Source organism: Grampus griseus (genome assembly GCF_964374135.1).
Source record: "Grampus griseus genome assembly, chromosome: 10".
Classification (NCBI taxonomy): domain Eukaryota; kingdom Metazoa; phylum Chordata; class Mammalia; order Artiodactyla; family Delphinidae; genus Grampus; species Grampus griseus.
In genome coordinates, this window is record NC_139004.1 from 39,110,326 (window position 1) to 39,136,882 (window position 26,557).

Consider the following 26,557-nt stretch of genomic DNA (forward strand, 5'->3'; position numbering starts at 1 on the left):
GCAATTATTTTATGAATTTAAATCTAGTATTTACCCATTATCTTCCAGGAAAGGGTGCAATTCTTTGGTTAATGTTTCCTTTTTTTTTAAAAATTAATTAATTTTATTTTTGGCTACACTTGGTCTTCGTTGCGGTGCGCGAACTTCTCATTGCAATGGCTTCTCTTGTTGCAGAGGACAGACTCTAGGTGCACAGGCTTCAGTAGTTGTGGCGTGAGGGCTCAGTAGTTGTGGCACACAGGCTTAGTTGCTCCACGGCATGTGGCACCTTCCTGGACCAGGGCTCGAACCTGTGTCCCCTGCATTGGCAGGAGGATTCTTAACCACTGTGCCACCAGGGAAGTCCTGGTTAATGTTTCCTGAATGAAGAAAAATTAATTATTACTATTAAGGATCTGGGAGCAATCTAGTGAGTTCTTGCAACTAAAGAGGCCCACAAAAGGTGGAGAAGGAATTAGAAACCAACAGAAAACCTCCATCCATCTAGTCAATCAACATTTACTGAGCTCTTATTGTGGACAAAGCCCTGTGCTAGGAGGTGGAGATATCCAGGTAAATGAGACACAGTGCCTGCCTTCAAAGATGTGACAATTTAACTTGCTTATTATCTTTACTCTGGTGTGCTGAAACCTGGAATGCCATTTGCAATTCTGCTCTCTACCTTATGAAAGTGGCAGACGGTATGGTGTAGCTCTCTAGCCACTGGTGTAATTGTACTCATACAACTTTTCTGGGAAGCCTTTGACGAAAAGCAGCAAGAGCCATAAGTGTGTTCCTACCCCCCTTATCCGCCTCTGGGAAATTATCTTGAGGAACTATCTGAGTCAGAGACAAGAATTTATGTGCAGGGATGTTTGTTGCTGTTCTAATGAAACAGAGGCTACAACCTAAGCTTCTAACAGGAGGGAAATGGTAAAATTGATGGTTCATCCCTATGATGGACTATTGGGTAGTAATTAGAAATGGTATTTAAAAAAAACCCCTTAATGACATGGAAAAGACCAGAAAAAAAGCAGGATACAAATCTCTACAGAATGTGCTTAAAGATGTCCACAATTTAGGTTTTTTTTTTAAGTCAAGTGTCATTCCCCTCACTTCCCCCCCCATAAGTTAGTTTTTTTTAATTAAAAAAATACTATGGGGACTTCCCTTGTGGTGCAGTGATTAAGAATCTGCCTGCCAATTCAGGGGACATGGGTTTGATCCCTGATCTGGGAAGATCCCACATGCCACGGAGCAACTAAGCCTGTGCGCCACAACTACTGAGCCTGCGCTCTAGATCCCGTGAGCCACAACTACTGAAGCCTGCCCGCCTAGACCCCTTGCTCTGCAACAAGAGAAGCCACCGCAATGAGAAGCCTGCACACTGCAACGAAGAGTAGCTCCTGCTTGCCTCAACGAGAGAAAGCCCACGCGCAGTAACAGAAACCCAGTGCAGCCAAAAATAAATAAAATAAAATAAAAATACTATGTTTTTTTCAAATTTTTGACAGTGGGCATGTTACAGTATTTCTACAATCAGAACTTTGGGCTTTATCTTTCTTTTTTTTAAATTAGAGACATATGGCAGAGAAGGCTAGAAAGACAAGCAAAATGACCAAGATTTTTGGAATTCTGTTGCATGAAGATTGACTAAAACTAACTGAAATTCCATATCTTATGTGTCAAGGGCTTAGTGAAATGTCAATAACATTACAGGCATACCTTGAAGATATTGCTGGTTCAGTTCCAGACCATGCAATAAAGCAAATATTGCAATAAAGCAGGTCACAGGAATTTTTGGTTTCCTATAGCATGTGTTTATACTATACTGTAATCTATTAAGTGTGCGATAGCATTATGTCTAAAAAAATGTATATATCAATTTTAAAATAGTTCATTACTAAAAAATGCTAACCATCTTCTGAGCCTTCAGCAAGTTGTGGTAGTAACTTCAAAGATCACTGCTCATAGGATAATGAAAAAGTTTGAAATATTTCAAGAATTACCAAAATGTGACACAGAGACAAGAAGTGAGCAAATACTGTTGGAAAAATTGCAATTGGATAAAAGTTGCTCAGTGCAGGGTTGCCACAGACCTTCAATTTGTAAAAAACAAAGCAAAGCACAATAAATTGAGGTATGCCTTTAGTTACAATGTATCGAGTGAGTACTATGTGCCAGGTGCAAAGTGAGTTTATTATCTCTATTTTACAGGGGTAAATAAATTATGTAAATGAGATTCCAACCTAGGTTTGTTTGGTTTCAAATCCTGATCTTTTCTGACTATGCTAAATATAAGCAAATTCAAAAAAGGATAATAAGCAATTCACAGACAAATCCTGCACATGATTTTCAGCATGTCCAGGACATCGGCATGGTACTAGGTTTGGTCTGGGCTGCTGAGAACTTTCACAAGTCATACTCCCTTTTCCTTGCTGGAGGGCATCTGGCTGTATATCCTTCCCTGGAGAATCTGTTTGACACCACAATATATCCTCCTCCTTTACTGCCCAAAATGATGATGCCTTATGATTTGCATTGTGTGTACACATACACACACACATACTCTCTCACTCTTTTCTGGCCCTCCTGTATACCTAAAGAGGAAGCATTTGCTTTTTTGCACCAATAAAGGAATGCAGGATAAACATCTGTTCTTTCAATGTACTACATGCCCCAGCCCATAAGACGTCCAGAGCTTCTGGATGTCAATGCACACACACACACACCCCCGCCCCGTTTCCCTGCAGTGCTTAATCCAGGCATCTCAGGTTGCGCTCTCCGTTGCGTTTAACTGCATCCCACCTTTACCTCTAGATCTTCCCCCTCACCCGCTCCCAAATGGATGGGCAAAGCCAAGGCCCGGGCGCCGTGACCCTGGGCAAATCCTCGCTTCCCCCTCCTCAGCGGAGCTGGGCGGCCCTGTACCCGCATCCCTTTTCCCCCGGCTGTCTTCAAGCGCGCCTCACCGTCCCCACCTCTACGCTATTGGCGTAAAAGCCACCTCCAATCGCGCGGCCCCCTCATTCCATACGCTCGTTTACGCTGCGCGGAATGGGAGGGCGCGATTCCCGAACGCGGCCTGCGCTGCGAGCGCGCGGCCGTCCGGCAGGCCGGCGCGGCTTTACGCCCCTGACGTAGCGCGCCCAAGATGGCGACGCAGTCGTCGTCCGGGGTGGCGGCGGCAGAGGGGGCGGCGGCCGTGGCGGCAACGGCGACGGCAGCCGTGACAGCGGCGACGGTGCGGGGCCTGGGCTGGGGGAAATGAGGCGGCCGCGGCGGGCCAGCGGCGGAGCCGTGTAGCTGAGAAGCGGCACCCCTTCCCTGCTTCCCTTGGCCGAGCCGGGGGCGCGCGCGCGCGCGGCCGTCTGGAGCGGACTCCCCACCCTCGACTCCAGCGACCCGCACCTCACCCCCACCGGGCCCGGAGGATGATGAAGCTCAAGTCGAACCAGACCCGCACCTATGACGGCGACGGCTACAAGAAGCGGGCCGCGTGCCTATGTTTCCGTAGCGAGAGTGAGGAGGAGGTGAGGCGCCGGGCCGGGCGGGCCTGGGGTCCCCGGGGTCGGTGGCCGCCCCGGGCCGGGGCGCGGGGGGCGCGGCCGCTGGAGAGGGTTTGCCCGGGCCCCGGGTTGGGCCGCTCCTCTCGGCCCCAATGAAGTTCCGACGGAATTTCCTGAGGCGAGGAAGAGGAGGAAGGAAAGAGGACGGTGGGCGGAGGGGAAGTGTGTCTGATCGTGGCCATGCGGCACGGGCCGGGCGGGCGGGCGGCTGGGGCACTTCGGAGCGGGCCGCCTGTCACTGGGGAGAGTGGCGGCGGGTAGAAGGCAGTGGGTGGGAAGAGCGTGTGGCTTTCGGTCCAGGCCTGCAGCTTTGGATCCAGAAAGGGCAGCTCCGCACTTGTCAGACCAGCACATGTGTGTAGAGGCCTCCGTGCACGAGGCGCGGGCCGGCCCTTTGTGACAGAGAAAGAGTCCACTTCATTGGCAGGTTGGGGGTTTGCCGAGGGATTATGTGCGTCTGTGAGCCGGAGTGGGGGTGTCTTAGGATTTAGGGCGTTGTGCAAAAGCCAAAGCCAGTTGTTTATTTTACACTGCTCTGGGTAGCCCTTAGGGTGTAGCCTGAGAAGAAAGGACATTTGATTAGATAATCTTTGTGTGATGAAAATTTTTCATTTTAATTGGGAAGGCCAAAAGCGGTATTTAAGATCTTTGCCCTGACATTCCTCCACTGCCCTATAGGAAGGCCTTTAGGATTAAATTTGCTTGCAGAAGAGAAATGCTTAAAATCAGTTTCTTTTTGCATAGGGTACTTAAAAAAATCTCAGCTCCTCACAGCCGTTTCTGTGGTGATAAAGGGAATTCAGAGAAGGCAAATGTTTTGTAAATCCTCACAGAATAGCTGCTTCGGAAATTCATAAGATGCCTGTGGGAACGCGTTTCTCTCGTGTGTATGGTGGTAAAATGGCAGTTAAACTGGAAACAATAAAGGACAGTGAAATTCAATATGCTGTATTCCGGCATTCAGCAGTGGGCTATCGTGGCAGGGCTGCAAGTACAGCACATCGTGTTGACATGGGGAGAAAAGAACTTGACCCGTTAGTTATGAAAAGAAGTTGTGATGAAAGACACAGATGGGTTGCCAGAAGTTGCTGTCCAAAGATATTTAGGAGGAAGTGGGAATTTATTGCCTGAAAAAAAAAAAACTTAAAAGCACTGTAATTGTGCTGTTGAGAGATTTTGTGTGTTCCCTTTCAGCAAAACAGTAGGAAACTGCATTTGGAAATGTATACTTGTGTCCTAGAATATATTGTAAAAGTCCTCAAAACAGATGCATTGTAATAGCCTGTTAAGCAGGGCCTTGCTGTAAATTATGTACTTGTTTTGGAATATATGCTTGAGTTAAGTAGAATTATTGGCGATGTTTACTGCTCCAGAGGCTTTGTTCTCTTCATTGTCATATCATATTATGGGAAATCAGATGAGATGACAGGCTGTTAACTAGAGGGAAAACTAATTAGCATAATAGCATGTCTTACTATAACACTATGGTTAAATCTGTGAGCACCCCAATTATAAGTAGAAGGGTGTATAATTTACTTGTATGAATGATGCAAGACTTTGTTAAAAAATCATACTAGAAATTGAGAACACATGAGTATTTTGGGTAAATTGGAAACCCTTTATAGATCATAAGCAAAGTAATGAAGACTTGATTTTCCATTTTCTGTTAAAGTTTTATGTACTGGTACAAGCAGCATCATTGTTAAAACACTTGACTGATCATGGAGTTTGCTGAATTTCTTTTTGAACATTGGTTAATGAGCAGAAGATTGATGCAGATCTTTCATTCAAATTCAGTAGATGTTACAGCTAAAGCCTAGGAAGAATAAGAAAATAATGAAATGGAACCTATTTTAGATTTGTTCAGTTAAGCAAATATGTATTAAGAGCCTACTGTATAGGCTGTTTTGTGTGTTCCTATACAGAATGCTGTATAGGTGCAGCATTCTGTAATGTGGGATTTAAAGATTTACATCCCTCCCTGCCCCCAAAAGTTGAGTAGTTATCGATTGGAACCCTTAATTGGGAGGGATTTTGGACCACAAAATAATCTCTAGGGTGCCATTCAACTCTCAGATTATATAATTGTGTTGGAAGGGAAGTAATTTGTTAGTTCCCGGAGAACTTTTATGTTCTCAATAGTAGTGCTAGAAACTGGAAGTATTAGCTGCCACACATTGTGGGAATGTGAAATTCAAACTCAATAGGACATTCAACCCAATTTTATTTTTTAATGAGCACTAATGGCTTTAATCAAGATAGAATAGGTTACAGAATACTATTAGCATTAATACAACAATAATGTAAGTATGAATAGGACCCTGATTTATAAATTTAGTTAACCAATGTCAGGAAACGTACTTACAATGTAAAGAAAAAGAGATGGAAAGTATTAGCAGATAACAGACCATGAGTCAAACCTTCTAACATTCCATTTTTCCAGCCCCAGAAAATTTTATTTATAGGCCAGCAGTTATAGCAGCTATAATACTGATCCAGGTTAGGGTGTGTGAACATATCCAGCAAGTTTACTGAGCAAGTTTATTGAGCACGCACCAAGTGTCAGGTTCTGTGATACAGTTAAAAGGAGACAGACAGTGAGGGAGCTTAGAGGCTAGTGGGACAGACTAAACAACATGATGAAAATGAGTTCCCTTTCCTTCAAACCTCTGGCTGCTTTTCCTGTTGATAAGCAAGCATCAACTGCAGGAAAATCCCCCTCCTTAGACGTTTTACTAATTATGGTGACACATTTTGATAAATTAATATCTTTAGGTTGGGGCAATCCTGATAACATTTCTTTTTTTTGTTGTTAAATAAGTTTATTTATTTATTTATGGCTGTGTTGGGTCTTTGTTGCACGGGCTTTCTCTAGTTGTGGCGAGTGGGGGCTACTCTTCGTTGTGGTACATGGGCTTCTCATTGTGGTGGCTTCTCTTGTTGCGGAGCACGGGCTCTAGGCGCGCACGCTTCAGTAGTTGTGGCTCGCGGGCTCTAGAGCGCAGGCTCAGTAGTTGTGGTGCACGGGCTTAGTTGCTCCGCAGCATGTGGGATCTTCCCGGGCCAGGGCTCGAACCCGTGTCCCCTGCATTGGCAGATGGGTTCTTAACCACTACGCCACCAGGGAAGTCCAACTAACATTTCTTACAGTGCTTTGAACCTGATGTACTGTGGACAGTCTCTTGCCCAGCCTCTGTTTTAACCACTTGGTGCCCTGAACACTTGCTTTTACTCTGTAAGCTGCTGGGCCTGACAGGCCCCGGAGCATGTGGCCTGCCAGCCAGTCATGTGCTTACAAAGACTCAGTTATATTTATCCCTATATCTGTTTATGTTCGTTGTACTTGTTATTGTAGTTATGCAGTGTAATTAAATATGACGTCAGCTGGTGAAATTTGAGTTCAAAAAGAATGGTTTTGTGAGAAGTGTTTCAAATGCTTTGGAATGGTTTTGTGAAAAGTATTTCAAATGTTTTGGAATAATTTCAAGTCACTAAAAAAATTGCTGCTCAATTAATATGGATTAGTATACTGAAAAAGATGGAGAGGGAAGGAGTCTTAAAAGTCTAGAAGGACTCTGCACATAGATAACTTCATGAATGTTTTCAGGTTTTTCTTTTTTAAAAAATATTTATTTATTTATTTGGTTGCGTTGGGTCTTAGTTGCGGCACGTGGGCTCCTTAGTTGTGGCATGTGAATTCTTAGTCATGGCATGCATGTGGGATGCAGTTCCTGGACCAGGGATTGAACCTGGGTCCCCTGCATTGGGAGCGCGGAGTCTTAACCACTGTACCACGAGGGAAGTCCCAGGTTTTTTTTTTTCTTCATAGAAACTAAGTTGGGTGATACGACATTCATCTTTGTCATGTTATTCACCTTGGGCCTTCCTAAAGCACTTCCAGTGAAATTTTCCCTCTTCCTCCATTCCTTTCCTTTGGAGCCTCCGTGCTTACAGAAAGTGAGAGATACTAGGGGTGGGATTGCTTGTACTCTGTATGCCCTCCCTGGACTGGGGGTAGGGGAGGTAACACAGGCATTTTTGACAGTTGGAGTATCTAGCAATGTGCAGTACTCTTAGAAAGTCTGGTGGTACTGACTGTACATTGGATGGCATCACAGTGCCTGGGAAAGTTGAAGTTGCTCCTAAGGGGTCTGTGTTTACTGAGGGAGAAAAGTGAGTACTGATAGGATCATCTCAGTTAGATTTCCCTGTGCATTACAACTGTTTCTAAAAGGAGAGGACAAGTGTCCTTAAAGGTCTTAGTTTTGCTTGTTGAGCTTTTCCATCAGGAGCCCTGCATCTCTTGGCATGGGGCTCCTGGTTCTCATTTTCTCAGATCCTTGAGCTCACTAGGTTGGATGAGAAGATGATTGACATCGAAGATCCTCAGTGAGTGGAGTCTCTGGTGGCCTGAGTGTCAGTAAAAATGCCCAGAGGAGCAGGTGGAAGGACGCCTCTGCTGAGTATACCTTCCCCCGGGCTCTAGAGTGGGGAGTAAGGCTCAGGTGGCAATCCCAGGGGCGAAAACCATGACGAAGGGCTTCTAGTGGATCCCAGGCTGGTTGGGGAGTCATTTTTCAGCATATCTTGGTCGTGTACAGTATTACATTGTTCTAGGATCACCATGTGTGCATGGATCCAGTCATCTGACTGGACACTTCTGATCCTCATTTCTTTAAATCTTTTCTGAGGCTTTGTGTGCGTGCGTGCACACGCGTGCACACACACACACGCCCTTTCCCTTGTGTCTGCCTAATAAATATGGGTTAGTCAGATGTTTTTCCCATTACCTCCTTTTCTACCTACTTCCCAAGATGTGAATTCTGGTCTGAAATTGTACTGCAGTCTTCATTCTTCTTTTCCACTCCTTGCCCCAATCTTTTGCTTTTGGGTGATTCTCATTTCTCAATAAACAGAGTGTTATGTATATACTGGGTGTGAAGCAGTCTATATTCTTTTTCATAAAATAGTACAAAAAGGAAGGGCTCTTGTTCAAGAATGCATTTTTTTATTCATTCCTTCAGCACACTTTTTTTTCTTTTTTGGCTGCACATCTTCCGGGGTCTTAGTTCCCCAACCAGCGATGGAACTCGTGCCGCCTGCAGTGGAAGCGTGGCGTCCTAACCACTGGACTGCCAGGGAAGTCCCTCCACTGTACTATTTTAGCCTAACCCATTATTGCCTCTTTCCTGGATTATTGCTTTATCTTCCTAACTTGTCTCCCTGCTTCTGCCCTTACCCCTCTAGTCTTCACTACTACAGCTGGTGGAGTGATTCTTCTGACACAGAAGTCAGGTCATGTCACTCCTCTGCTCCAGTGGTGTTCTGTCTCAGTAAATCCAAAGTCTTAACCATGATCTTCAGCACTCTGGATGGTCTGGTCCCCTGCCATAGCTCTGACCTCATCTCTCACCACTCTCCCTCTTACTCATCCCTCTCTTCCAGCCCACTGGCTTCTGTGCTGTTTCTCCCCCATATTATCTGCATGGCTCGCTCCTTCACTTTAGGTCTTTGTTTAATTTTCATCTTATCAGACAGGTCTTTAATGATCACCACATATAAGATAACACCAGTCCATTGTGCATCTCTTATGCTTTTTTTCTTGGCATCACATGTCACCATCAAGACATGCTATGTATTCAGCTATATATTGTCTGTTTCCTTTCAAGTGAATGCAAGCTAGTCCCTGAGGATAGGAATTTTTGTCTCTTTTGTCTGTTTTATTCACTTCCGTGTCCTCAGTGGTTAGAACAGTAGTAGATGCTCAATATTATTTGTTGACTGTGTGAATGAATGAATGAACACATAGTCCCTACTTTGAAGAAGCTTGCAGTCTAGTGGAGGAACTGAAAATAACCAAAATATACCGAATGCTAGTGTCTACCAATAATGTGTTGGTATGTAGGTTTCAGAGAAGTCTCCCAGTTCTTTTCTTATTTCCAGTCTTAGTGACAGGGTGTCTGATAATCTTGAGTATCAGCGCATCGAACGTATGTGTGTATTTGGTTGTAAATACTTTCAGAATCTTATTGGATCATCCCATCATAGGGCATTTAGGATTTCTTTCAGATGCTGAACTTGAGAGTCTGTGCCATCTCACAGGATTTGTGTTGGCTAACTGATATAATGTGCTGATCCCCAGCCCTAGTGGTGCAGTACCTGAGGGAAAAGGATTTTCATTTTGCTCATAGCCTGGAACCCTTTATTAATAAGTAAATAAATGCACCAACAGACTACAATCAAGTAGTGGATACTGTTTTAATGACTTGTTGGTAGTGGTTCATAGTCAACAATGTATGTCAAATCGGTATTCTAAAGTTTAGTTAATATTAACGTAATTAATTTGAAGATGAAGGTTGATAGGGATGCCCATTAAATTTTCCTGTCATTATTGCTTTGTTCTTTATGTAGGTCAGAGTAAGAGAAACACAATGTAAAGTTTATGGGTGCTGAGTCTAAAGCATTTGATTGATGGTGGTTAACGTGAAACAGAACAAAGAAACCATCATAGGCAAAAAAGATAATAAGATGTTATGCGGTTAAAAGAAGAATAAAGAATTGAATTTGGAAATAAGGTTCAAACTTAAAATTTAGTAATAAAACATATGCACCTGAGTTTCTGAGTAAAATCCTCGTAACACCCAAGAAAACTTCTTGAATCCAGTTTGAGAATTTCTGCCTTAAAGTAACATGGGTGCTCGAGTGTTCACAATGTTTTTCCAAGCCTTCTTGAAGCCTTTGCTTCCTCACCCTTTGAATAGGGAAAAGTGTTTATTCTTATATTCATTCATTCATTTACTCATTTGTTCTACAGACTTTTACTGAGTGCCTACTTCCAGGTTTGACACTGTTCTGGGGACACAGTGATGAACAAGGTGGAATGGAAGTCATTGCTTTTGTGAAGCATCTGATATAAATGCCAGGAGACAGTAAATGAGCAAAAATATCAGTGAACTTGATGATTTTAGGCAGTGGCGGGTGCTGAGCAGAAAGTAAGTGTAGGATGTGGCTGAGATTGGTGTGGGGGGGGGGAATTGGCAAATTTTGATAGGGTGGTCCCTGAAAGGCAAGGTAGATGGAAGAGCAATTACAGAGGCCCCAAGTGGAGAATGAGCTTGGGAAGGAGGAAGAACTGGAAGCCAGCCAGTATAGCTGGAGATGTTAGAGAGGTGGGAGGGAACCAGATCCTGTGGGGCCTTTGTCACCTTTCCAGTTTTCCTGGCTCTCCTTTACCCCGTTCTGCAAAGCCAGCCAGCAAACAAACCAGTAACATCCCGTGAAACCACCTTCCTTCCTTTGAATATGAGGTGTAAAGTGAATAGGATGGTAAAAGAGTTTATGAGAAAAAGCTGTATTTAAGTAATATCCAGGTGGAGATAAAATAAAGTACTGTAATCTTTTCAAGAGATAAGTCTGAAAGGACACGAAGTAGAGACCCTAAAGTTTCTTTACACTCTTTTCAGGGTAGTTTACTCAGAAAGACTATCTTGAATAGGTAATATATATGCACACACTACAAAATTCAGAAGGTACAAAGGATATGGAGTGAAAGGTAAATCTTCCCACCCGTCTTCTCTAGCCACACCGTTTCTCACCCTCAGTTCTTCTTTCAGAGGTTGTGTGTGTGTGTGTGTGTGTGTGTGTGTGTGTGTGTGTGTAGTAGGCAGTTGCACACAAGTCAGGTAGTTAGCTTATAAAAGTTAGTACTGCAATGCATTGCTAATAAAAGGTTGGAGGACATTTTTTGTTTAATAGAACAAAGGCTTGCCAGTTTTTCCTAGAAATGTATTTGAACCCAGGCCACTCGAGTATGTATGACTTTTCAACACTTACCTAGTTTTATTGAGGGTTTGGTTACCTTAAGTGCCAGGGATTCTTCTAGAGTGGGGAACTGCTGGGAATGGAGTGGTTTGTGTGTGTGTGTGTGTGTGTGTGTGTGTGTGTGTGTGCGTGTGTGTGTGTGTGTGTGTGTGTAGGTTCAGTTCTTGCGAGGCTGGGGATGTGTTGGCAGTGGGCTGTGTGTGTTAGGAGAGTGCTGTCACGGGGAAGCTACTTGCCTTCAAGCTCCTGAAAAGCAGCTGAGCAGTCGTCCGAGTCAGACTGGGTTTACTGATTTCTGAACTCTCATCGTTTAGACTACTCAGAGTTGATTAAGCCATAGTACCTTCCTTCTCAAGGTAATGTATGAGCCTAAATATAGGGTGCTGTTCGCTTTAGCCATGTGCCTTTGTCCCCAACTGTGGAATGGGGAGCAAGTAGAATTCTGAATGGAATTGTGGCTTTTCAGCTCTTCTTGAGACAGGCTGTGAGATAACAGAAAATATATATTGATCTCTGTCCCCGGTTCCTGGCATAGAGCTCCTTAAACCCTTGTAATTTCCTAAGTGACAAGAACAGTTAGGAGTGTCTCTTAATCTAATATTAGTCTTTGACCTCTGTTCCTGACACAGGGCTCCTGAAACTCTTGTAATTTCCTGGGTGATAGGAGTGTCTTTTGTTCTGACGAGGCAACTCTGGGTGGGCACCTGGATGGCTCCTGGATGAGGACTGGTCACTGGAAAGACCAAGCCATGATTAGAAGCTTGGAATTTTCAGCCCTACCCCCCATTCTCTTGAGAAGGGAGATAAGCTGAAAATGGAGTTAATGATTGATCATGCCTATGTAATGAAGCCTCTGTGGGGTTCGGTGAACTTCCAGTGGGCAAACACATCCACACTGGGAGGGTGGTGTACCCAAACTCCATGGGAACAGAAGCTCCTGCACTTCAGGGTCCTTCCTGACCTCACCCTATGTATCTCTTCATCTAGCTGTTCATCTGTATCCTTTAATAAACTGGTAAATGTAAGCAAGTGTTCCCTGAGTTCTGTGAGCCGCTCTGGCAAATTAATGGAACCCAAGGAGTGGGGGTGATTGGAACTTTCGATCTATAGCTGGTTGGTCAGAAGCACCTGGGCTTGTGACTGGCGTCTGAAGGGGGAGAGGGACAGTCCTGTAGGACTGAGCCCTTAATCTGTGGGATCTTCAGGTAGACACTTCCTCTGGGTAGATAGTGACAAAATTGAGTTAAATTGTAGGACACCCAGCTGGTGTTGCAGAGACTTGCTTGGTGTGGAAAACCCCACACGTATTTGGTAATCAGAAGTCTTAGAAGTCAAGCATTCTTTTTTTTTTTTTTTTTTTTTGGCCGTGTTGGGTCTTTGTTGCTGCGCGCGGGCTTTCTTTAGTTGCCGCGAGCAGGGGCTACTCTTCACTGTGGTGCACAGGCTTCTCATTGCAGTGGCTTCTCTTGTTGTGGAGCGCGGGCTGAGCAGTTCTGGCTCGTGGGCTCTAGAGCACAGGCTCAGTAGTTGTGGCTCATGGGCTTAATTGCTCCGCGGCATGTGGGATCTTCCTGGACCAGGGCTTGAACCCATGTCCCCTGCATTGGCAGGCGGATTCTTAACCTCTGTGCCACCAAGGAAGTCCCAGAAGTGAAGCATTCTGTGTGAGTAGTAAAGGAGACTCACAGGGAAGAAATACACAGCAGGGAAGAACTAGGTTCTTCCCTACTCAAGAAGGAAGAAAACTGGATTTTTTTCCTTCTCATAGACCATGCCTTAAACTTCTTTTCTCTCTCTTCCTAACACTCCCCACAAAGTGCCAACCCAGAGCTGGGTATGGGAGGACTTGAAAGAAAAAGGTCATCACAGTGCAACCTCCTGATTTAATTGGAAGTAAAAACAAATTACTGAATGATACACCTATATTCAAATGTAAGCACCAAAAGTATTTCAGAGCAAACATGAGTGGGTTTTTTCCTTTTTTTTTTTGGACATCTTATCGTTTATTTATTTTATTATTTTTTAAAATTTATATTTTTGTTTATTATTTTTTTTTGGCTGTGTTGGGTCTTCGTGTTGCACGCAGGCTTTCTCTAGTTGCAGAGAGCGGGGACCACTCTTTGTTGCAGTGCACAGGCTGCTCATAGCGGTGGCTTCTCTTGTTGCGGAGCACGGGCTGTAGGCGTGCAGGCTTCAGTAGTTGTGGCTTACTGGCTCTAGAGCGCAGGCTCAGTAGTTGTGGCGCATGGGCTTAGCTGCTCTGCGGCATGTGGGATCTTCCCGGACCAGGGCTCATACCGGTGTCCCCTGCATTGGCAGGCGGATTCTTAACCACTGCGCCACCAGGGAAGCCCTGACATCTTATTTTTAAATTGTGTTCTGCTGCTGCTTTCTTAGTGTAACCAGATTCGTAGAAACAGTCCACTTTTGGTTAGGTATCTGAGGCAGGGTAAGAGCGTGGTTTTTGTGTGCTTTGTCCAAATATACTTTAAAAAATTGGTAAGCAGTGTAGGATGCTTTTTAACTCCTTTTAAAGTGGAAAATTAGTAACTCAAGTGTCATAAAGCATTATCTTATGGGGAGGGTGGGAGGAAGGGTGATGCAGGAGGGAGGAGATGTGGGGACATATGTATATGTATAACTGATTCACTTTGTTATAAAGCAGAAACTGACACACCATTGTAAAGCAATTATACTCTAATAAAGATGTTAAAAAAAGCATTATCTTATGTTGTGGTAAGTATTTTGTGAGCACTTCCAAAAGGAGATAAAGACAGTGAATTTCTACTCCATATTAAAAAATTATTACAAAAAGAATAAAAATTTAAAGCAAGTAGAAACAAAATGTTATAAAGAGAAGAAGAGTAACATAAACAAAAAAGAAATGATCCCTTAGGTAGACTTTCTTTGTATACAGTTAGTTGATGTCTTTGTTCATAAAAGGGTAAAGTCCTTTTAAAGAACTGCCTGGAGGGCTTCCCTGGTGGTGCAGTGGTTGAGAGTCCGCCTGCCAGTGCAGGGGACACGGGTTCGTGCCCTGGTCCAGGAAGATCCTACATGCCGCGGAGCGGCTGGGCCCGTGAGCCATGGCCGCTGAGCCTGCGCGTCCGGAGCCTGCGCTCCGCAATGGGAGAGGCCACAACAGTGAGAGGCCCGTGTACCGCAAAAAAAAAAAAAAAAGAACTGCCTGGAAAATCTTTTTTGAGTCTGTTATTTAACACTTCTCTCATTTGCTTTATGAGAGCAGCTTAGCAATGATGAACAGAAATGGATGTGAACTTAGACATACAGTGCTTCTACTTCTATAAGAAGGAGGAAGGATGGTGATGTTTCTTTGAATATTTAAGAATCCTAGTAAAATATGCTAAAAGAAAAGTTATATGCTTTTATAAAACACTTTTTATAGTGAGTAGTATGAACTAATATATTTTAAGTAATGGGAACTTTTGATTATTTAATTTTTCATTTTCTTCTTTGCAGAAATGACTCATTTACTAGACTTATATTCAGTCATCATTTACTGAGTGTGTGGAGCCCTGACTCAGGGTTTTTTTTTTTTTTTTTTTTTTTTTTTTTTTTTACTTCGGTACGCAGGCCTCTCACTGTTGTGGCCTCTCCCGTTGCGGAGCACAGGCTCCGGACGCGCAGGCTCAGCGGCCATGGCTCACGGGCCCAGCCGCTCAGCGGCATGTGGGATCCTCCCAGACCGGGGCACGAACCCGCGTCCCCTGCATCGGCAGGCGGACTCTCAACCACTGCGCCACCAGGGAAGCCCCAGGGTTTTTATACCTATCACTGCAATGCTTATTTCTTCCCAGTAGGTTTTGTAGTTTGAGTAGACTGCCTTTAATAATTATAAGACGAGGGACTTCCCTGGTGGTCCAGTGGCTAAGACTCCACGCTCCCAATGCAGGGGGCACGGGTTTGATCCTTGGTCAGGAAATTAGATCCCGAATGCCACAACGAAGATCCCGAGTGCTGCAATTAAGAGCCGGCGCAGCCAATCAATCAATCAATAAAATTAAATAAATAAATAAAATAATAAGACAGAACCTTTATATATATATATATATTTTTAATTTTTTTTGCGGTATGCAGGCCTCTCACTGTTGTGGCCTCTCCCGTTGCGGAGCAACAGGCTCCGGATGCGCAGGCTCAGCGGCAATGGCTCACAGGCCCAGCCGCTCCGCGGCATGTGGGATCTTCCCTGACCAGGGCGCAAACCTGTGTCCCCTGCATCGGCAGGCGGACTCTCAACCACTGTGCCACCAGGGAAGCCCAAGACGGAACCTTTAGATTTCATTGGTAAAATGAGTTAGGAGGTCTCTGTATGTAATAACTATATTTCTGTGGTATTGTCATGGTGTTGACACTGTTTAATAAGGAGCAAGCTTAGTATCATCCTTCAGCCAGGCACTCTGAGTGACTTTTTCTTTCAAAAAGGAATTTTTTTGTTTAGTACAAAAGTAATTGTATCTATAAAGAATACTTCAAACTGAGGGGTTTAAGATGTGTAGAATACAGAATCCGAGCTCTTGAGGAGCTTTAAACTTCTGCAAGATGCAGTTTAGATTATAAAATGTAAAATACAAAAGTGATGGAGAGGAATTTGAAGGAGTCTGTGAAGATGAGATGGAATATTAGGGACAATTTTATGGGGTGTGTGGCACCACACCTAAATGTCTTGGTTGGATTTGAGTAGCTGACAAAGAATATTCCAGGTGGGAGACATGGGGCCAGGTAGGCCATGGAAAGTCAGAGGCCTGGATATATAGCCCTTGAAAGCCTGTTTGTCCTAAAGTGTTGTGAGGACCACAGATTGTTGGCTTGTGGCTGTGTTTGGGTTGCAAGATGATTAAAGAATTTTTTTTTTTTTTTTTTGGCAGTACACGGGCCTCTCACTGTTGTGGCCTCTCCCGTTGCGGAGCACAGGCTCCGGATGCGCAGCCTCGGGGGCCATGGCTCACGGGCCCAGCCGCTCCGCGGCATGTGGGATCCTCCTGGACCGGGGCACGAACCCGTGTCCCCTGCATCGGCAGGCATACTCTCAACCACTGCGCCACCAGGGAAGCCCAAGAATTTTAAAAAATTAGTAGCCAACATACTAATATTGAAAAATTTCAAATAAGAAATCTGGTCTTTAGGGTTTTCTTGAAAAATCAGAAGATCCAGCAGCACTGGGCTAGCATTCCTATGTGAGGACTATGGCCAGAGCTGAGTGGTGGCTGCTCTTTGGACTCTCCGCCCCCTTCAGTTGGCCAACAGCCCTTATCCCATTCCCTGTGGTCTCTGTGATACCAGGGCCCAGGGTCAGCTGCCATTTATTGTGGTGGCTGAGATGTTCTTGCCTTCTGAAGGTAGAGTTCAGAGGAAGGTCAAATATTTCTCGTACCCTTGTAAATTTCTCTCAAAAGTGGGAAGATGGAAGATAAAAAAGGCTACATGTTTCAAGAAAAATGGGAGAGTGCTGATTTCTTTGTGGAGATGAAAATATTCTTCTTACCTCTTTACTTTGGAAACATGATGTGTCTCTGTCAGAATAATCTGATGGACTTCAGACACTTATACCCTGCCCAGGCCCCATATGGTGGCATTTTGAGTTTTGGTGTCTGTGGTGGTGAAGAGCTTGGGCCCTGGAGTCAGTCAGGGAGGGAGCCCTGGCTCTTACACTCACTAGTCTGTGATCTTGAGCCAATTACTTTACATCTCTACATGTCATTTCCTCCCGTGTAATAATAGTACCTTCCTATTTCATTGTAGTGTGGGAAAATGAAGTGAAATTATTTATTATATAGAACACTTAGTCCAGGGGCTGGCACAAGTTAATATTCAGTGTTAGCTATGTAAATATAAAACCAAGAAAAAGGCAATTTCTACTTCTAACTTGGGGTTGTAGTAAATTGTGATAAGAAAATGGTTTGGGGAGTTTCTGAACCTCAGTTGTTTGTATTTGTTTGTTAATTTAGCTAGTGCTTCTTGAGCTGTAGGCACTGTTCTGTGTTCAGTGAACAAGGCCCCGACCTTCACATTGTTTACAATCTGACAGTGGAGATAGATAAGCCAGCAATTGCAATATAGTGCGGTATTTGGAGTAGAAGATCTTACAGTAAGTTCAGTGATCCTCTGGTTTCATCTTTTGTGGCAATTTTAGTGTTAGAAAAGGTACCAGACAGGGCAGACAGAGTACTTGGTGATGGTGAGCCCTGTTCATAGGAGCATGGCACTGCAAGTGGTCCACCATCTTTCCTTCTTCACTTAGATCATCGTTTATGGAGCAGCTACCATTGATAAGGCAGAAAAAAGGGAAAGAGAAGCCTTTCTCTGGATAAAGAAAGCTCTTATCCTCTGCCTGCCTCCCTGCTCTGCCCCCAGTCTGTGCTGGGAGAGAGAGAAGTTAAGAGGGACCAACCCAACCAATATCTGGGGTGGGGGGAAAGATACTTTTCCTCCTCATCCCCACGGACTTGAAAACAAAAAGCTCAGCAGAGAACCCTACCAGTTTTGAACTTTGGAGCCGCTGCTGGAACCAGGAAAATCTTTCAAAATTTAACTTATTTTTATTTCATGATGTTAATACGATGTACCATTAAAAATTAGTACTTTGTTGCATGTCTAAGAAATAATTTTAAATGCATGAAAGAAAACCAATGTGACAACTTATATTTATTTAAAATAATTCCTGTGGATTGCTTTGCTTTTATAATTAAACTTTTTTTTTTTTTTAAGTAGAAATACAGTGCTGTGGGAGAAAGAAGAAGGGAGATGAATTCTTCTTGGGTTTGAGAAGGTGTGTGGCTTGGAAGGACTTGGCAGAGAACTTGATCAGGAGACTTGGGGGAGAGTATGCTGCGGTCAGACTGAGCAGAAGAGGCCAAGGGCAGTTGAGGCAATGGCATACACTGGAGAGCCTCTGGAGAAGAGTTTGGGGCTATGGTGCAGGGATTTGGAGTGTACTGAATGATTGATTTGTCTGGCAGAAAATCAGAGAGCGTAGAATAATGTTTCTGGAGTCGTTCTGTGAATAACTTTGGAAGTGGGTGCGTCTCTGGAGAGAGGGGTAAGTGTTTATTATTTCTAGGGTCTCTGGCCCACTCTTCCTTCCTCAGAGCATTCTCTGCTTTTTGGAGAAAGCCCCTCTTGGAGAGGAAGAAGAGCCCACTTACCACCCCAGAAACCAAATGGGCCGGTGTGCTAGCTCCCTTCTCTGATGGGCCTGTGTGGGTATAGGATTCAGGCTCCACTAGTTGGCTGCTCAGTGCTTGGAGGCTGGGTTCTGAGGAGGCTACTGGAGGGCGAGTGGAGGGCAATGGCTGTATGCTGACCAGATGTCTGTGTTGTAGACCCAGGCTGTGCCTCTTGCTGCCAGCCCTGGAGTGCCCGTGGTATGGGCCCATCTTCCAAACCTGGCCCTATAGTCCCTGCCACTCCAGTTTTCTGAGCCTTTGATGTTTCTTCCACTACATTCCTTTTGGCTACAGACAGCCAGACTTGGTTTCTGTTCTAGCAACCCAAGAACCCTGTCTAATATACCCCCTGGGTCGTTTTTTAAGGTAACCTCCTTACTAATCCAGTGTACCAGACAGATGTCTGTGTCTTGAGTCAGAATTTTCATTTATTTATTTTTCTGGGAGAGCTTTTCCGTTTTATTTATGGAGCAGACTTTAACATCCCCCCTCCCTTTTTTGTGGTAAAAATTTTTTCATGCTAAAGTTTGTAAAATTTAAATGGCCAAAAAATAATCCAGTCAAATTAGAGCAAATGTAACTAACACTGACCTGAACTGATATTTTTATGAAACGCTTACCAGCATCATACCCTCCTACCCTTGATGCTTATGGTTTCTCTTTTTAGAGTTGACCTATAGAATATTTGGGAATGTGTGATTTTTTTTTTTTTTTTTGCGGTACGCAGGCCTCTCACTGTTGTGGCCTCTCCCGCTGCAGAGCACAGGCTCCAGACGCGCAGACTCAGTGGCCATGGCTCACGGGCCCAGCCGCTCCGCGGCATGTGGGATCTTCCCGGACCGGGGCACAAACCCGTGTCCTCTGCATCGGCAGGCAGACTCTCAACCACTGCGCCACCAGGGAAGCCCCATGAGAATGTGTGAATTTTTAATATTTTAAAACTTATGGGTGTCAAGGTTCAGATAAAAAATGAATTTTAAAAATGCAAGCTTATGAAAACTGTAGGATGCTTCTTTTTTATTTTTTAATAAATTTATTTATTTGCAGCTGCGTTGGGTCTTCATTGCTGCGCACGGGCTTTCTCTAGCTGCAGTGAGCTGGGGCTATTCTTTGTTGTGGTATGCGGGCTTCTCATTGCCATGGCTTCTCTTGTGGAGCACGGGCTCTAGGGCGCGTGGGCTTCAGTAGTTGTGGGTCGTGGACTCTAGAGTGCAGGCTCAGTAGTTGTGGCACACGGGTCCAGTTGCTTTGCAGCATGTGGGATCTTCCCAGACCAGGGCTCAAACCTGTGTCCCCTGCATTGGCAGGAGGATTCTTAACCACTGCGCCACCAGGGAAGCCCTGTAGGATGCTTCTTAAAATGCACATCGTAACCAAGTTCTATATTGGTTAACAAGAATTTATTGAGTCCTTACTTTATACAAAGCACTATTCTAGGTGCAGTGATGATTTTTAAAACTGTGGACATGTTCCCTAGTCTCCAGGAAGATAATTTTCCAAACTGATGAATTAAATTTCCTTTAGCCATTTCAGTACAGTTGAACATGTGGCTACTGTGGGTCTTGTGTGGGGTCAGATAGAAAAATTGAAAAGGCAAGACTTAACAGTACTTGGAGCAAATAGAAAAATATGTAGGAAATTCCCTGGTGGTCCAGTGGTTAGGACTTGGCGCTTTCACTGCTGGGGCCCAGGTTCAATCCCTGGTTGGGGAACTAAGATCCCACAAGCTGCGAGGTACCTCCAAAAAAAAAAAAAGAGCTGTGTTTTGGAGGTACATCAGGTTGGAGGCAAAATACTGAAAGAGTCAATCTTGGGCTTTAAGAAATGGATGGAATTTAGATAGATAGGAAGGAGGGGAAAGGATATGTTAGGAGAAGGGGGCTCACTATGATTGGGGTTGGGAATGAGCTTGTTGCATGCTCGAGACTGAGCTCCTGAGCCTGGGGTGGGGCTAGTGGTGTGGCAGGGTGAAGGGGGAGGTTTATGGTGTAGAACCTTGATTTCAGAGGATGAGGACTTTGGTTTGATCCCACAGTGGGGAACCATAATTGTCCTTCAAAGGGTTGTTGTGGAAAGGCTTGAGATTGGAATGTAGGATAAACGCTGGGCTTTTCACCACAAGGAACTGTTGGGAGAATGCTACTCTGTGCTAGAATTGAGAGCCATAGCAGCAGGGGAATGAAGTGAAGGACTGAAGTAGGAGGAGTTGCAATCAAAGGAATGGACAGATTTAGTGAAGGATGGTATGTTAAAGATGAAGGGGGGTTTGTTTTTGTTTTTAATATTTATTTATTATTGGCTGTGTCAGGTCCTAGCTGCGGCATGCGGGATCCTTCGCTGTGGTGTGCGGGCTCCAGAGCGTACAGGCTCTCTGGTTGTGGCGCACGGTCTTAGTAGTTGAGGCAAGTGGGCTTAGTTGCCCCGTGGCATGTGGGATCCTAGTTCCCCGATCAGGGATCGAACCTGTGTGCCCTGCATTGGAAGGCAGATTCTCAACCACTGGGCCACCAGGGAAATCCCTGAAGGGGGTTTTGGTTAAAGAGGACTTTAAAATTTTGATCCTGGGTGACAGGAAAAATGGAAATTTAGAAGAGAGGTTGGTTTTGGAGAGAAGATGAGACTTTGGTTTTTGTCATGTCAAATTGGAAGTAATGCAGTGAACTGATGTTGTGGGATTAGAGGAGTGAGAAGTCAAGACTATGGGTAGAGAGTTGAGTGTCAGGGACTTAGATGGGGAGAATGGAGAGTCAGCATAAGAGAAAATGCACAAGGAGAAAAGCTGAGGGCAGGGCCTGAGCCTGGGGCCCCATAGCAGCCAGAGAGGGAGGAGAACATTTCAGAAGGGAATGGTGGGCGATAGTGTCAGACCTAGAGCAGTCAAATAGTGTGAACGTGAGATGGAGTAATGGAATGAACGATGGCTCTCGAAAGCTGTTCCAGTAAAATGGTAAGATGGACTCATAGATTTGGGTTGATTAGGACAGGTTTTAGGAAAGAAATGCACTTTCTACTGAGACTGGAGGGTGGATAAAAGAAAAAAACCTAGGGACCTCCCTGCTGGTCCAGTGGCTAAGACTCTGGACTCCCAATGCAGGGGGCCTGGGCTTGATCCCTGGTCAGGGAACTAGATCCCGCGTGCTGCAATTAAGAGTTTGCATGCTGCAAGTAAAGATCCCGCATGCCGCAGCTAAAGATCCTCCACTCAGCAACAAAGATCCCATGTGCCTCAACTAAAAAGACCCAGTGCGGCCAAATAAAGGAAAAGAAAAAGAAAAGAAAAAAGGAAACAAACCTAGAGCCTGAATTATACTGATGCGAATTTGAGAAAACTCCTTCCATATGACCCCATCCTTCTGAGAAAGAGAAGTGAAGTATATTTACTGGAAGTGGTCTGGTGATAGGAATTTGAGAGGCAAGAAGTCTGGCAGAGTTGCAGTGGTTTGGTTGGGATTGAAATGATAGTTTCTAAGGTTGGGGGTTGAATGGTATGTATCCTTAGAAACAGTTGTGGGCCTACTGTGTATAGAGCACCATGGAGGGTAAACTATGAGCAGGAGAGACACTTGTAGAACTCTGGTAACTTATAATCTATTGGGCTCAAAAGAGGATAGAGTTGATGGTGTTTAACTTTTGTATGTTTCCTTATCCCTTTTCACATAGGAGCTGGAGAGGGGAAGGGGAACAGTGGAGATGTTCCAAGGTCTGGGACTGATTTGGGAGTATCGTGTAAGATCAGAAGAGTGGGAGGCTTAGAGTCAGTTTTTTCATCTGTGAAATGGGAATAAGTCGTGCCTAATTCCTATAGTTGCTATGAAACCTGAGTGAAGAAAGATAGATAAAGTGCCTCCCGGTCCATCTTGAGCACTCAGGAATTGTTAGCCATTGTTACTAAGGCCTGAATCACAATGGTCAACAGATAGTTGTAAGTATTGTAAGAAAACCCTTTCCCGAAGGCTTTAGGCTACAGAGGAGTGACTAGTGCTGAATTGGGAAGTTGGAAACAGCGGCAAAGAAGTAAATCTGGGTATTGAAGGGTGAGTAGAATTTTGTTGTCATTACATTAATGCAAATTGTGCAGGCATAAAAAAAGTCAGATCCTGATCATGACAGCCTAACACAGCTGCACAAAGATAGACTTCGGTGTGGACTGTGATCCAAAAATATAGGAACTGGGAAAGAAAGGACTTAATGCATAAATGGAGCTGTGTGGGTTTACTTTGAAAGGGCTTTATATGGATGGAGGTAGGACCTAAGTTTATAGAATCTTTAAATTTGTAGAAGTAAACTAAGACCTGGTCTTTCTAGTCACTTCAGGGAGATAAGGGACCGGAAACCAGAAGGGTGTTCATACCCATCTACTGTGATATTTCTGGTAAAATAATGTACAGAGGTAGAAAGAATATAAATTTCTTTTGACAGATCCACAAAAGGAGTTAAATGAGTGGAATGGAGAAATTTGAATAAAGATATGTTTCTAAAACTGACTCCCCACACTAGCATTCAAAACAAAACACAACAAAGCAGGTGGAATGAGAGGCTGTGATACAATTATAGGAGCATAATCTGTACCAACTTCAGCAGCATCTGTTGCTCATTGTCACCCTTAGCTGCAGCTGATCATGCATCCGGAGGTAGCATGTGTGTATTGTGGGAAGAAGTTGAATTTATCAGAAACATGGATTTTTTGGGCATATTTTGAAGACCAAAGCGAAATATTTTTGAAGGCAGTTTTATTAGTTTTCTTCCATTGTAAAGATATTTCACACTCACTGTAGCAAATGTGGGAAAAACACCCCCTCTTTTGAGCCCACTAAATTATAAATTACCAGAGTTCTAATGTGTCTCTCATAGTTTATTCTCCATGGTGCTCTTCACATAGTAGGCCCACAGTTGTTGTGCGGATAAATACCATTCAACCTCCAAATAATTTCTTCTAAAACATAAGGAGGAAATTCTTTTCTTTAATCATTATGGTTTTTTAGTTTTTATAACTTTGTGATTTATTTAAATACAATTTTATAATCTGTTTTTTCCTGTATAATAAACATTTTTTATAATCTGAACTCTGCATACACATTTTAATGTTTATGTACCCATTGAGTGGATGAAAAATTTACTTAAATGTTCCACTCTTGTTGTAAATGACATTGTTAAATCACAAAAGAAGATAATATTTGGCAACTGTAATAATTATTGGCTTATCTTTCTCCAGTCTCATGAAGTACACATTTTTTTGGAATATGGCAACCAACCATCTTAAAGAATTACCACCCTCCGTTTACCACCCTCTTCCCCTAGTGCTCATTAATAAGAAGCAAATGTGAGATTAGTGAAAAGAGTGGTGGTATTTGACAGGTTTCACAAATCTCTTTAATGTCTGAATTAATTGAAGATAGCTGGGTTTTCATTACTGCATTCAGAATCTTTCAATATAAGTATCTGAAGAAAATTGAGTCTCACACAGAGTATGTAGTGAGTTATTTTGCAGAATGTTCCTTAACTTGTGTCTAATGGTGGTTTCTCATGATTAGATTGAGGTCATGCATTTTTGGCAATAATATCACAGAAGTGATGTGCCCTTGTCATTGCATCATATCAAAGGGTACATGATGGGGACTTCCCTGATGGCACAGTGGTTAAGAATCCACCTGCCAATGCGGGGGACATGGGTTCGATCCCTGGTCTGGGAAGATTCCACATGCTGCAGAGCAACTAAGCCAGTGTGCCACAACTACTGAGCCCACAGGCCACAACTACTGAAGCCCGCGCGCCTAGAGCCCATGCTCTGCAACAAGAGAGGCCACTGCAAGGAAAAGCCCGTGCACCGCAGCGAAGAGTAGCCCCCGCTCGCTGCAACTAGAGAAAGTCTGTGCGCAGCAATGAAGACCCAACACAGCCAAAAATAAATAAATAAATAAAAATAAATCAATAAAAGACAAAACCACCATAAAAAAAAAGGGTACATGATGTCAGTGTGTCTTATTACTGGTGATATTAACCTTGATTGCTTGGTTAAGGTGAGGTCTTTCTGGTTTCTGCACTGTAACACGTTTTTTCTTGTGATGAGAACTTTTAAGATTTACTCTCTTAGAAACTTTCAAATATATAATACAATATTGTTAACTGTAGTCACCATCCTGTACATTACATCCCTAGAACTTATTGATATTTCTCTTAAAACTGAAAGTTTGGGGAGTTCCCTGGTTGCCTAGTGGTTAGCCACGTAGTTCCCTGGTAGCTTTCACTGCTGTGGTCTGGGTTCAATCCCTGGTCGGTGAACCGAGATCCCACAAGCCATGCAGCGTGGCAAAAAAAAACCCCAAAATCCGAAAGTTTGTACCTTTTGACCATGGGCACACCACCCCACCCCCACCTTTGTCAGCCACCAATCTGTTCTCTGTTTTTATGAGTTCAGTTTTTTTAGATTTCACCTATAATCGAGATCATACAGTATTTGTCTCTCTCTGTCTTATTTCACAAAGCATAATTCCCTGAGGTTCCATCAGTGTTACAAAGAGCAGGGTTTCCTTTTAATGGCTGAATAATATTCCATTGTGTGTGGGGGTGTGTATCACATTTTTTTTTCTCGTTCATCCATTCATGGACTCTTAGTTTGTTTCTATGTCTTGGCCATTGTAAATAATGCTGCATTGAACACGGGTGTGCAGGTATCTCTCAAGATAGTGATTTTGTTTGCGTGGGATATATACCCAGAAATGGGATTGTTGGATCATATGGTAGTTCTATCTTTAATTTTTCGAGGAACCTCCATACCGTTTTCCATAGTGGTTAAACCAATTTACATTCCCACCAGCAGTGCACAAAGTTCCCTTTTCTCCATATCCAGTACTTGTTATCTCTTGTCTTTTTAGTGACAGCCATTCTGACAGGTCTGAACTGATATCTCATTGTGGTTTTGACTTGCATTTCCCTGATAATTAGTGATTAGTGATGTTTTCTTGATGATTAGCACCTTTTCACGTACCTGTTGGCCATTTGGATGTCACCTTGAAAAAAATGTTTATTTAGTTCCTCTTCCTGTTTTTAAAATCAGATCTTTTATTGCTGTTGAGTTGTATGACTTCTTTATATATTTTGGATATTACCCCTTATCAGATATATGATTTTTTAAAAATATTTATTTGGCTGCACTGGGTCTTAGTTGTTGCATGCGGGACCTAGTTCCCTGACCAGGGATTGAACCTGGGCCCGCTGCATTGGGAGCGTGGAGTCTTAACCATTGGACCACCAGGGAAGTCCCCAGATACATGATTTACAAGTATTTTCTCCCATTGAATAGATCACATTTTCATTTTGTTGATGATTTCTTTTGCTGTGCAGAAGCTTTTTAGTTTGATATAGTCCCATTTGTTTATTTTTGCATTTGTTGCCTTTATTTTTGGTATCTAATCTAAAAAATCATCACTAAGATTGATGCGAAGGAGCTACCCCCTATGTTTTCTTCTAGGAGTTTTATGGTTTCAGATCTTATGTTCAAATCTTTAATCCATTTTGAGTTGATTTTTGTGTATGGGGTAAGATGGTAGCCCAGTTTTATTCTTTTGCATGTGGCTCTCCAGTTTTCTCAACACCATTTATTGAAGAGACTATCCTTACCCCATTGTATATTCTTGGCTCCTTTGTCATTAATTGGCCATAAATGCAGGGGTTTATTTCTGTACTTTGTATTCTTTCCTGTTGATCTGTGTCTGTTTTGATGCCAGTACCATATTCTTTTGATTACTATAGCTTTGTAATATAGTTTGAAATTGGAAGCATGATGCCTCCAGCTTTGTTCTTCTTTCTCAAGATTGCTTTGGCTATTTGGAGTCTTCTGTGGTTTCATACACATTTTAGGATTGTTGTTTTCTATTGCTGTGAAAAGTGCCATTGGAATTTTAATAGGCATTGCATTGAATCTGTAGATTGCTTTGGGTAATATGGACATTTTAACAATATTCTTCTAATCCTTGAGCATGGAATAACTGTCCATTTATTTGGGTC

General features: G+C 43.5%; 1 protein-coding gene across 1 annotated transcript in view; it reads left to right on the top strand.

The window, feature by feature from the left end:
* Window positions 1-3,140: 3,140 nt before the first annotated feature.
* NUDT3 (nudix hydrolase 3) overlaps window positions 3,141-26,557 on the top strand; it is a 108,163-nt gene continuing 84,746 nt past the window's right edge. Inside the window, exon 1 of the mRNA XM_082663271.1 lies at window positions 3,141-3,512. Within this exon, the coding sequence (XP_082519397.1) occupies window positions 3,414-3,512 (99 nt within the window). The 5' untranslated portion in view covers window positions 3,141-3,413. The remainder of the gene's footprint in view (window positions 3,513-26,557) is intronic.